The sequence below is a fragment of the Syngnathus leptorhynchus genome, chromosome 22 (assembly GCF_054491065.1).
Source record: "Syngnathus leptorhynchus isolate UIUO chromosome 22, UIUO_Slep, whole genome shotgun sequence".
Lineage (NCBI taxonomy): Eukaryota > Metazoa > Chordata > Actinopteri > Syngnathiformes > Syngnathidae > Syngnathus > Syngnathus leptorhynchus.
The window spans coordinates 6,355,576-6,369,048 of NC_141216.1; the positions used below are offsets into that span (position 1 = coordinate 6,355,576).

At 46.6% G+C, this 13,473-nt stretch overlaps 1 protein-coding gene across 3 annotated transcripts in view; it reads left to right on the forward strand.

Annotated features, from left to right (window-relative positions):
* Positions 1 to 13,473, forward strand: part of raraa (retinoic acid receptor, alpha a) — a 70,717-nt gene that overhangs the window by 50,526 nt on the left and 6,718 nt on the right. For all 3 annotated transcript variants that reach the window (XM_085903689.1, XM_085903690.1, XM_085903688.1), the window contains one exon: positions 10,170 to 10,318. In XM_085903689.1, coding sequence (XP_085759815.1) covers positions 10,170 to 10,318 — 149 coding nt within the window. The remainder of the gene's footprint in view (positions 1 to 10,169; positions 10,319 to 13,473) is intronic.

The following is a 13,473-nucleotide window of genomic DNA, read 5'->3' on the forward strand; positions in this document are numbered from 1 at the left end:
GGGTGTGGTGGGGGTGTTCGGGTGTTTGAGGGTTGTGCCCTTTAAAATATTCATAGCTTCTTCATTTAAATCAATTCGCAGCGTGGGCGCAGCCAAGCGTCAACTGTCAGAAATGGAGCTGGCCCTGTTGTAATCACTTCTTTACTTATCTCTACAGATGGCTTGCTCGCAACGCGCCGTGCGTGGCTAGCTCCTCAGTACACCCACGGAGGGCTCCCCCCCCCCCCCATCTCCATGTTCCATAGCCATCCCCTCATAATGGAACACATATAAATTCATCTGGCTATTGAACCTGGTACATTCATCACCGCAGAATTCATCTGCGAGGCATTTTCATTCCCAAAGTGTCTCCTTTCTCCAGCTCACTTTATCTTCCCCCCCCCCCCACACCTTCACCCACCCACCGCGTATCTATATGGTAAAATTTGCAACCTGCCAGGCCGTAAGCTAGGCAGTCAGTGTCACTATAAATCCTTAAATGCATACCTTCCCGTGTACCTTTTAATTTTCTGTATTTAATAAATAAGACTGAGAAATCATCGACATGAAAAGCAGGTCACATGACTGTCGGGTGTACCTACGCAAACACCACAATGGAATGCCATCCTGTTTAGAGAGTGGGGAAGCCAAGAAAATAGGCTCGATCTTAGCGTGCTAAAAATACTAAAGCTCCGGCAGTTCTTTTGCTGTCTGCGCAGAAAATAGCACGGCGTTACTGCGCCCGTCTCAGTCAGTCAGCAGGCACAAGAGCCAACCGCCGTGGCCCTTTTCCTGCCTTGTGTCTTTTATAAGAAACAAAAGCGCATACGGGATTACTCAAAGCTTAATCTTTATTTGTGCAACAAACCCCCCCTTGCTACAATTGTGGTTTTGATTAGCTAGCATTCCTCCTTCTAAGATAGACAAGATAACTGCTCTCTGCCAGATAATCTCATTACTGTCCTGATTTAGGCCGGCTATCGTAATATCTGGTCTAAGTGCCTTCCTGGAGGAAGACAAGGACCTCCTGTATGTCTGGATTTATGGAGCCTTTTTTTTTTTGTAATGTAACTTTAGATATATATAGACTGTGTATCTTCATCTCTTTGGCTCCGTCACGCTAGCCGGGACAAGAGCAGACCAGAGCAGAGCAGAGCAGACTGGCCCATCTTGATTCAATCCCTCCGAATGTCGCTCTGCTCCCACAGCCCCTTTTCAATCATTTCATATTCATTACTTGTACGTCTGGAACTCGGCCTCCCGACATTTGACTCTTAAAGGCCCACCTGGGACCCAGATGAAATAGACTGCCAACATGAAGAGATGGAAAGGAGGAGCGCATAAGCGCTTCGTGATAGATTGGACGGTCTGTCGCGACGACGGAGGCAGACGCGATCGGGTTACCGGCCGGCCCGCTTGTTTGTGATAGAAGTATTGTGTCAACTGAGAGATGGCCTGAAGCTTGACTACTCCAAACACATGTAGGTTAAAACAGGACACCGGAGAAGGGGGATTATGTTTATGAATAGAGCCACTTGGTGATAAGGGGACTTTTGTATGCAGCAGCCCAAGCTTTTCATGTTTAGCCAAATAGATAAATGCTTGATAGGAAACAGGACACTTAATCTCAAGTATATGTCTGAAATATTGATTTGGTAATTGTGTGCCCCTTTCTTTTTGTTGTCATAGATCCTCTGTGCATGCTTGAATTGTTAATGTTGTGCTTTGTCTTCATACACCCCGCATCGCAAGCCAAAATGGCTCCTGTTAAGAGCACAGACAAGGCAATCATTTACACTTATTAAAACATACACCTATTTTATATAACCCTACACAAAAAAATGCATAAAGTATCGAAGAAATGCTATTGTGTTGTTTGTGTATGAATGTGTTGGTCATTCATAAAAATAAACTAAAGAAGTGGACCCAAGGTTGATCCTTGAGGGACACCTCTAGGCTGAACTAATGAATTTTATGTTTCATCCATTGAAGCAAATTGTTGGCAATCCATTAATTGAGGAAATCGACTATGCCCATCCATAAATTGAATCCAAATATTTGGCGGTGCTCAACAATCCGTCTCCATCTTCTCATGGCTCTTTTTCACCATTTCTGGGAACCGTGTTCACAGTGCTGCCTGCGGTCTTACAATAGAGTCGGATTATTGTGTCTGGGCTGTCGGCACCTCTCAGCCGAAAGAAAACACGAGAGCGAGGACAGAAGCAGCAGGGGAGGAAGGGGAGGGCTGATCCGTGGGAGGCCTGGCATTTTCAAATGATAATATCTGTGGATATATTTTTAGCAAAAGGAGTAAAGGTAGACAGGAGGTTGGCTTGGCTGCTCAACACGTCTTTTTTTTTTTTTTTTTTCCGGAGTGTGACAGACTTGGCCTGCATTCCATGGCTACCAACAGCACTGGCTGGTACAGAATGACCCAAATCCTCGTCCTATTAAAAGCATGCAAAGTATTTGCCTCCGTCCGTTCCGTCCCTTTTATAACGTCAAGATTAAACCGAAAACCCCTGCATGAATGCTGCCATTTTGCCAGTTTTCATGGGAAACCCCTCATTACCTTTCGCCTTCTCGAAATGAGGTCATACGACTGATAAAAGAAGCTCGTCTAATATGTGAGCAGTCGGCCCTTTTATATCAAGCGCAGTGCGTGCAGTGTGCTTGGCTGCCCCAAACGTGCAAAGTTGCTCCACTCGTGTAAATAATGCATTGCACGTAATGCAGATGATCAAACCGAGCACGATATGCCACATTTGATGAAAAAGTTTTTCCCTTGAGGACAGCTTTACCTATTCACCTGGCCGCCCCTTATTCCACCTGCGATCAACTTCCACGAGATCCACTGGCGAATACGCACTCGCCGAGGCCTTTCATGACTCTAATCCTCAACACCTTAGAAGACATGCATGGGAATCTCTGTCAGATGACTTAAAAGGAGGGAGGAAGCCCTTCCCGCCTCCCTCGGTAAAGCCTGCTGGGATGCACCGTGGGCTCGATACATCCGACCCCAACCCGCTTCAACGCTCAGTGGGAAACCCCATCACACACACCCCTTGAGCTTCTCTGCTCCGACTCTTTGATCTTATTGTGGAAGCGAGCGAGCTTGCCTGCTGCCTGGCAGGCAGAGCGAGAGAAACCCTTCATGCCCAGGGTTGAAGAGGTGGAGTCAGCTTCAGTGGAGAGGCTTAATAACTGTATTAACATCAGTGGCTCCCACAGGACCAGTGCTCGTGAGTAGAGAGAGAAGGAGGGGAGCACTTGAAATTTGCTTTCCCTCACTTGAGTTCCAGTTAAACGCTCATTTTCCTGCAGAGTCATGAGCGTCAAGTGTTTGCAGATGCGTGCAAAGCCTCACCTGTGTGTTTCCCGATTCATGACAGTCCTCTTTGTTCCCTGAATTATGCATCGACAACTGCTGAATAAATGATGGGCCCCACTTAGCTTAATGGAGTTAACTGGGAAGAGGTGTGCGCTCCTATTGGTCGTCCAAGTGGGTCACAAGAAATGCTTTCCCACAAAGTCGGTCGGAATGAGGCCCCCGGTCGTAAGGCCGAGAGACGCAACAGTCAACGCACGGCGGCTGGGGTTAACTGGAGCCTTGAGGGACAAAGAACAAGCCAGGGAGAAAAGTGGAAGCTCACCTGACACCTCGGTTCAAGTTATTTGCAAAAAGCCCCTGGGTAAATCGGCCATGGTTACGGCTCTGACAGAATATTTGGAAGAAGTCACACGGGTGACTTTAAATCACACAGCGCTCCTCCGAGGTGGCGGAATTTGACCGACTTCCTGCCGAGGCTCACCCAAAATATCACGGCTGACGAAAACCAGTCGTCATAAGGAGGCTAGAAAATTGTGTGTGTGTGTGTGTGTGTGTGTTGGAAATGATCAAATAGCTCCCTCCAGGCTACACGGAAAGGTCAGGGATTCATGCAGGAAATTGCTGTCTGCAGAAGCACAGACAACACACGCACAGACAGACGAGAAGCTTAACTTGTCCTTCATTAAATTCGAGTAACATCCCACTGCGCTCTCCTGATGACTCCGCTAGGCTGCTAACTTAGCCTCCCGATGCTATCTACAAAATCCGATCGTCTCAAATACCAACGTGACTAAAGACGAATGAGTCTGTCTCGGGTTCTTTTTTTTTTTTTTCTTCTCCAAATTTTCCACTAAGGAGCCCCCCGACACCGCACATCAGACAGCGGAGTCAACTGCGTGTCATCAGTCATCATTAGGAGAGGGGTGGCCGGCTGCCGGCAAAAGGTATCGTGGGGATCCTGATGCTTTTAGCTGCGGTTCATTATGCTGCCAAGATTTGCTCACGTTGCAGCCGCAGCCTGAAAATAATACAGATGCTTGGTTGTGTGATGACAGCAATAGTTTATTTTTTCTGTGTGTGTATGCAATCAATTATATATATATATAAAAGAAGGCAGCACCTTTTTAGCAGTTAATAATAATGTTTTTTTTTTAATAATTTAATCAAATTTAACTAGGAAAAAACTTAATTTAAAAAAATGTATTCAAATAATAATTTAAAGAAATTAATGAAAAAACAATGTCATGAAATTTAATTTGAAAAAACTTCATTTAAAAAAAAATCATTTAAAAAATAATCAAAACCCAATGGAATCAAATTTAATTTGGAAAAAAATGTATTAAAAAAAATAATTCAAAAAATGATCAGGGGATTTGTTTTGATGTGTAGCGATGTATTTTGTACATCTTGTTGACACATATTTAATGGCGTACAAACGTTCTGGCATCAAGAAGCGCTTTAACAAAGTAGTGACAAGATAATTCCAAGTTTTGCCACATCTCCGTGTCTGCACCTGCGCAAATACTTCCATTTACATGCCCAATGATATGCTTTCAACTCCGAGCATGACACTTTGAGCTAATTTATGAAGGGACCTGTTATCATTAGGGCATGGAATGCCTTTCGGCCTGTCGGAGCTCGCCGCGTTGCCCGGCGAGCGTTGATGAATCCGTGGTAACAAACACCAGCGCGTTTGGGAATTTAAGAGAAAAGGTCCGTGCGAGCCCATTATTTAGCATCGTCGCACACACTGTCGTCGGGAGTCACGCACACGCTGCACTCCTGACCTCTCCCTCATTTCCACTGTCATGCCTCCGCTCTGAAGTCGAGAAGATCAAACCTCGGTAATCTATTCCCCTTGTGATTGACTATTGTGTTATCCGCCCAGAGTGTGAGCGGGGGAGCGAGGGAAAGAGCGAGGAGGGCAAAGGGAGAACCGAGTCCAAAGAATCGCTTTAACATGACAAAGCATGTCCCCGGTGATCTTCTCTTCTCTCCATATCTCTGATGAGCTTCCCAGAGCTTCCTCTCCAGGTCCACTTCAGCCCTCTCATGTCAAATAGCTCCTCATATTTATGACTCCTGCTGAATATGCGCTTAAGAATCAGGAGGAAGGCTTTCAATGCTGTCAGTCACGTCGGATTAGCGAGTATCAATGTGCTGATAACCTCTCTGTTAGAGTGAGTGGAGAGCAAACACTCAAGCGGGAGTATTCACGAAGGCCCTTTGCCCCCCCCCAGGACACAGAGAGGCACTGTGCCCGATAAAGATGAATAGAGTTTGGTTAATGTGTACGGATGGCAGTGCAGCGCTAGGTCGACATTGCGTACAAGTAAAGAAGGCTGATTCAAAATAATCTTCCTCATGTTCCATACAGAGACGATCTTGATTTTTTTTATTCTAGCGCTGCCCCTGGTGCAGCCACAATATTCTACAATTAAGGTCATTTAACCGAGAGGCTTTAATGTTTCATAAAGTCGTTTTTTTTAAGATTAAAAACATTGTATAAAGACAGCGGGATTATAATCCGGCGACGACCTCAAATTTGATTTACCAACGGTCGATTCATTCACTTGGCGAGAGTTGACAAAGGGAGGTTAGGCGGCGGCTACGTCTTCTACCAGCACGAGCGTGTGTGCGTGTCAGAGAGCAAACACGTCGGCGTGCACAGCTTTGTTTGGGGAGTTCAGGGAGGGGTGGTGGTGGTGGGGGCGGGGACTTTCTTTTTGAAAGATTTGCTAGCATCCATTTGCAGGAATGCAAAGGAAGTTTTTGTCTTCTAGTTTGACAAGTTTTTGTATCCATATTGTATAGCTTACAAAAATACAGTCGTGTGTGTTTGTGTGTGTGTATGTGTGTGTCCACATGGTGTGCCCACCGCTTCATCAGCTCCAGCCAAGTGTCCTCAGCCGCCCGGGGGCAAATGCCAACTGGCATCGACTCTCTGTCACTCAGCACACTCAAACAGCTGCCGGTTAGAGTTGCACCATGTTCCTCGCGTTGTTGCCAGGGAACTTACTGCCCCCCCACCCTACCAACAACACACAACCGACCGGCTGCTGTTTATAATTCATTTCTTGCATTTGCGTTCAACATGCTCAGCGCTTTATTGTCTTTAAAAATTTACTCACAAGGCAGCAGCAGCAATTCTGCACAACATTGAGTCCCTGCAGACCTCACCTTTACCATCTGCTCCATCCCCTCAGTTGGTGCCCCCTCCCCCAGTTTATTCACACATGTTCTCGGTTGCGGCCCCCATTTGCCGGGGCGCTGCTGATAGCTATGTTGTTATTTCAGAGCTCTGGAAGTTATCTGGGAGCCCTTCGGAGCATGCCGATGTTGATTTGTAGATTTGATTTTCATACCTACAGCATGCAAACAGCATATTTATTGCACATCTTCGCCATATTTTAAGCAAACGTGTCCTGGCTAAACGCCCCCCCCCCCCCCCTCCCTCCTCCTCTTGCTTCAAGCCCAATACAAACATCTCCACTTCCTGGGATGGCGGTAACAGGCTAGAAAAACTCCTTAGCCCAGAACGCCCTGCCCTTCGGCCTCTGCTCGGACCCTCATCTATCACTCACACATGTGCTTTTCTATGCTCATAGTGGGGGGCGTTAATCATTTGGAGCCAATCTGCCGCACTATCCATCAAAATGTAGGTGTCGGGGCTTGCGTGGTCTTCAAACATACTGCGCGGGGCCCTTTAACAAGTCGAGCTGTCACATCCATTTGTGCTCTTGCTGCAATATGCGCAAAGTGCAGCGCTTGCAAAACAAACTGTCATTTCTTTGAAACGTCAAACATGACGTGTCATTTGCCACGGGGGGAAAAAAAAATGAAGTCAGAATAATTGGATGGCGTGATATGACCACTCTATCAGTAAAATTAAATCAAAGTTAATATACGATCCATCTATGATAAAATGTTTATTCTCAGGGTATTTATCGCTGCCATCGTTATCGACGTCACTATTCTGAGAAGGTAGACTGCAAGATAAACATGTAGCGGCTTAGGTGGAGCACAAGAGTGGGGAGGGGGGTTTGGTAATCTTCCCAAGTCGCCTTCACGGAAACCCAAATGTGCATATTAATGATTCATCTTTATCAACCCCCCAAAAGATATATATATTATTTTTCAAACACGGTCATTGAATGACTAATGGCCTTCGCTGCTCACTTGTTGCACTTTCATCACATATAAAAGCAGAAAAATGGCTGCCAGTTGTTTGATGCATGAGCCCACGACTGGCTGCCTTTCATTGGACTCTTTTGCACCCTTGAGGCTTTTTCATTGGCTGTCCCACTTCATTATTTTGAGTCGACTTACAAGCCTTTGGCGTAGGGGTCTGTCTAGGATCTCTTCAATAGCGCACTCGCTGCATTGCAAGACAAATAGACCTCTTTATATTCTTCTACGTGTCCCGCACTTGTGTGTGTGTGTGTGTTCACATAACCTAATACAAGACAAGTGGACGACCCCAGTCCAAGACCCCTCGAGTCTCTCGTCCAGAATCCCGCCAGCCCAGCAGCCAGCCCGCTTAACGTAGTTAGCCGGCCCCTAATGACGGTGAAATGTCATCAATATGGCGGACAGCTGGACCCGGTCACCAGTGGGGATGAAAGCTAATCAAATCTCCACGGGCTAACCCAAAGCTGAACCTCCAGAACTGCTCGGCAGCACAGGACTGAGACAGACATCAGTCTGGAGCTTCCTTCTATGTGTGTGTGTGTGTGTGTTTTGATTCCTTTTGAAGTACTTGACGCTCGCCAGACTACTCCAACGACGGAACGACTGCACGCGCCGCTTCATCATCGGGATGTCTGGCGCATGTTTGTCTGTTTGCGCGGAGTTATGCCGTAATTGTTTTAGGAGGATGTGGCTGAGTGCAAACCCTCCAACCCCAAGCCCACCAACCCCCTTAAGTGCGCTTGTGGCTAGTCAAGTGAATCTTGAAACCGCCATTACAAACCGCTCACACATGAACATAATTAAATAATTGCTTTGAAAGCAGCACATTCCATTAAGCTAGCATGCTAGCTGCGCGCTAGAGAGTGACAGACCATATCTACTGTTTTGTTTTGTTTTTTATAGAGAGACTCTTCTCAAACCCATAGTCAAGTCCGACCCGCTTGTGTACATTTGAAACGTTTTTAGGATGTTGCAAGAACCCGGAAAGGTGCTTTCCGGGCGACGTGAGTCACTTCCTCCGCTGTATGATTGTGCAGCTCGGACAATAATAGGCAGTGTTGATTGAGAGACTGGATGGTGTTGAATAATAGCCGGTGGAGAGCTACAGGCTGGGCCAGAAGCTTCTGCAGCCACAGGCCTGCCATTGTTTTGCTTCATGTCTCGGCCTGACGGGACTCCAGAAGCCAGCCATTGTATTTAATTACAGTTGCCAGCCCCCCCCCCTTCACAGACTCATGTCCTCGTGTCCCAGATTTCCATGGATGCTCTCATTAAGACCGTGTGTGAGAGACAGGAAGAGAGAGAGCCCACTGATAAGGAAAATCCCATGCATGTGTCGATGAAGATGTCATTTTGATGCGGGCCGGGGGGGTCACAGCGTATGTTTGTCTTTACGTTTCTAATCAAGGCAGCTTTTAATGTGCATGAAGAGGCCCGCTCTTGCTGGAATAAAGCCGCGCTTTAATTAGTCCACTTCAAAAACTGTGAATGGCCGCTTGCTAATGAGAGAATATGCCACGTTATGTAAGACGTGCTCTATTTGGGCTTTAATTTGTTTGACACGGGTGTAGTGGCCGCGCGGCCCGGCGGCGTGGCGTGACGGGCGCCGCGGGCTCAGGATGACACACCCACAGAGGTGCAATGAAAGGCAAAGGACGGACACTTCCTGCCTGCGGTCTCTAAATTAGGGCTGAATTATTTCAAAAATATATATTACTCATTGTTTGATGTTGAGCAGGCAAGATGTTTTTCTTCTAGGAAAGCCGCAAATAGACGTGGGCATCAGGAGTGTTTATTTTAGTTACGAAGAACATAATCTCACGTCCGCGCACCATCTGCCTCGTCGACACGGAGGTTGGCAAACTGGGTTGAAACGTCGGCGCAGATCTGACAGGAAGGTGGTCTCGCGTGTCTATCCCATCCGACGTCGTATTGAGCGTGACGTCATTCCGAGGCATGTGAATAAAAGTGGAAGACAACATGGCCTAGTTGCATCCGTGCACTGAGCTCAAGCGGGGGATTATGGCATTATTTGTTCCACCACAGTGTGTGCCTTCTTTTATATTTGACATCCGTGTTCCGCCGAGCACGAAAACTGTCAACACTCACGCCGGATATTGAGGTCAAAGTCCAATACATATTACATGAAGACAACAGCATGTATGTTTTATTCTTATGATTTATAGGATCTATTCAAGTTTTCGTAATAGTTCCCATTCTAGATGTGGAGGGGGGGGGGTGCAATTAGCCTCGCTTGCAGTTTTTTTTTTTTTCCCCCCCTTCATCCGTCGAGGAGTGAGTTGCTAAGCATCCCTACTTAAAGGCTTGATTATATAAGAATAAATAAAAGAGCAACTGCAGGCCGTGTATCAGAGGGAAGCACTTTGTTTGAACCCTGCCAGCGATGCAATTCCTCGCATCAAGACATCATTTTGGATCCAAAGGGGGGAGAAAAAGCCTGCAAAGGGTGGGCTCGCTATTTTTTCTTTGATGATCCGGGTGTGTGTTGGTGCGTGCCCCATTTCAAAACGAACATTCAAGCAGTGTGTGCGTGTTCAAGGTGTGTGCAGCAGCCGCTCCGTGAATGTCACAGTTTATCGATGAAGCACTTTTTGGCTTAGCCCTCCCCCTCCCCTCCTCATCTTGTTGCTTTTTCTCTCCCCCGCAGCGATAGAGACGCAGAGTACCAGCTCGGAGGAGATAGTGCCAAGCCCTCCCTCGCCTCCCCCGCCGCCCCGCGTCTACAAGCCCTGCTTTGTGTGCCAGGACAAGTCCTCAGGGTACCACTATGGTGTCAGCGCCTGCGAAGGCTGCAAGGTGAGATTCAGGGGCCCTTTTCTCGGAATCTGCTTCGCCAGCAATATTATTTGACTGTCTCATAACCGTCATTTGAAGTGGGATTGGGGAGAGGGTGTATTTTTTTTTTTCTTGTGTGATAAGATCCTAAATTGATCTGTGTTGTTAGCGGAAGTTACAGAGAGTCTTCCAGTCTATCATGCAAACAGATTGAATTTTCAAAAATGAGATAAAATCCATATCTTTTCATCATATACAGTACGTGTGTACATTTGCACGACACGCAGTCACATTGTTTATTTTTTTGCTGATGTGTGCACATCAGTGTTCTCACTTGCCGTGTTATCACTTGTTGTCAAAGGTACAGTGGTGCAAAAGTCTTAGTTGACATGTTTTCTCTCTTTGTAACATTTTTTGAGATTTTAAATGGCGAAGAAGAAAGAAAAAAAATAGCCTTTAGGTCTTGGCATTCTGGTTTTCATTATTTGTGGTCACTCACATGTAATGTAAGTACCAGGTGTTTTGGCTTTGGGAACAACCTCAACCCGAGTCTATAAAGCTACCAAATAAAAAGACACAATCAAATAAAACTTTCACAAAAAAAGACACTTAGATGGCACGGATGGTGGGATTGTGGCGGACAGACACGCAGAAAGGAAGGAAGAGAGGAAATGGGGATGGTTTGAAGGGTTGCAAATCAGTTAGTTGGGGTCGAGGGGTCGCAGTTGAACCCGTTGACATCACGGAAGGATGTGTCATATGGGGGGGGGGGGGGCATTTAAGTGAGTTTAAACTAATAAACTCTTGCTTGAGTTAACTCACAATTTGACATTTGCCTTTATAGTTGAACACAAAGCTATTCATAAGAGGGTGGCTACATTTTTACGCCACTGGCATAAATAGATAAACAAGCGTACATTATTTATCGTAATAAATAATTGAATAAATAGTTTTTCAGACCAATTAAGTCAAACTGGATCATTTCCCGGGGTGGTTAGGAATCAGTACGCTAAACAAAAACTGAATTGCCTCCTTAAATAAATACGATTTTAGTCCCGCTACATAGCGCCCCCTGTTTGCAAGCCGTCCGCCTACACGGCGCACATCCGCAGTGCTAATTTGAAAAATTCAGGATGCCTCCTCCGTATCTCTGACTACAGAGGAGATGACTTGGCAAAGCGTATTCAATAATTCAACGCGAGGCGAGAACGTATATGCTTGTCTCATTTGAGACTGGGGTAAGTTGAGGGTTAGCCGCGTCGACTTTGCTGCAGCGTGCCAAACTACAAAGGCATTTCCTGCGGGCTGCAGCGAATACGAGAGTGAGATGCTGATGGAGGGGGGGGGGGGGGGGGGGATGTTGAGCTCGCTTACTTGGAGACAGCTGGTTCGTTTGTTGTTCAACTCCCACTGCCAGCACACACTCGACGGCATTGCACCTTTAGATATTAAGACTTGAACATTAAATACGCATGCTTACACCGTCACAGTTATGGTTTTGTCTCGGGGGCACGACGGAGAGCGAGCGGCAGGCAAACTCGCTTCTTGGTGTCCGCCGGCTGAGCAGCAAATCAACTCTTTCCACAAACACTTTGATTTATTGATTGGTTTTGGATGTCATCCAAAAAACTTGATCTGTTTTATGTCAACCAAGATTGCTAATGTCTACCTCTAATCTCTAAATTATAATCAAAATTATACAACCAGTAGTGGGGCGATTTATAATAATGAGGGCACGAACAATAAGGTTGTTGTTTTTTTGTTTCGACAAAAGTGTTAATTTGCAATAAAGATAACTGTCGGTTTTTTTTTTTTCTCTCACTCTCTTTCATTCTTAATTTCCCCACCATCATAAATCAAGTAAACGACTCGTATTTCTTGTGTTTCCTTTTGTCAAGTCGTCTGACTACTTCTTGGCCTTCCAAAGCCGTCATCCATTTTTCGCATTCTTAAAGCTTGAGTTTTCCGCCGTGGCCTGCGAGAGCGCCGTTTGACACCCTGGCGCATAAAAACGCACATGTGAAAAACACAGTAGGTGGCTGGGAAGCACTCTTAATCTGGCAACAATGCAAAAGTCACGTAAGAGAGGATTCCTTCGCTTCCCCCGTGAACTCGCCAACCCCTTCCACGCTCCCACACACACACACGCCAGGCTCGTAAACGCACATCAGGTACCGAGGTCGTGAAAGACGATGTCGCCTTTAAACCGTTGGCAAGCCCCGCCCCTTTCGCCGTCCCTTTCCTCGCGGCGCTCATCTCATCTAAAGCTGCAGGGTGGCTGACAGGCCCGTCGAGGGCTCTTGTCGCCGGCTGGATTAAGCGCGGATACAAAAAGAGGCTTATGGGCCGCAGGAAGCAATGACTCCTAAAAGAAAAGGAGGGGGCGGGGACAATTATCTGGCTCACGAGCAGGGGGCGGTGCTGTCAGAGGGCACCTGAGCCTGGTGTTGTTGAGAGGGACTAGGTCAATCCCCTAGTGACAACGAGGTCAGGGTCAGGGCACCGTTGGATCAAATAGGTCAAAATACACACATTTTCCTCAGCCGGTTACTCCATCTAGTGGACTGATGTTTATTCATTTCGATCGCTCCGCCGGGGATTCAAGTCATCGGTTAAAAGCAAGTTGCGGGTTTGGGTCCAGCGGCCATCTGTTGGCAAGTGACGCTAATCCCGTAGCGTGATGGGGGGGGGGGGGGCTGGCTGGAAACTGCCCCACCCAACCACCAGTCGCCCCTCCAAAGACTAGCGCCCCGTTGCGTGTGATCAATAGCGACATTGACCTGTTTTGCATGTGTGCAGCGGCGTGTTTGCATCGCTACTGAGGGCTCACTCACTTGTGGCTGATCTGCATTAACCTCTTTTTATCTTTTTGACACCGCAATAATGCAGCCACTGAGGTGAACATTGATTTTATTGGGGGCTCGTAGCGCTGATGAGCGGCTTACAACCCCACGCCGTGTGCAAAAAGGCTTTCCTTTGAATTACAAAACTGATCAACGTCTCGGTTGTCATCTTTTTTTTTTTTTTTTTTTCGAACCGAGCTGGATGATCTCATTGAATTGTTTAACAAATCAACCGCACTTGTTTATATCCTGTCCCCATCTAAAGGAGAAATACAGGAAATTGAACTTTTTTTTTTCCCCCTCCGTTCCGCACAATCACAATGTTGACGTGAC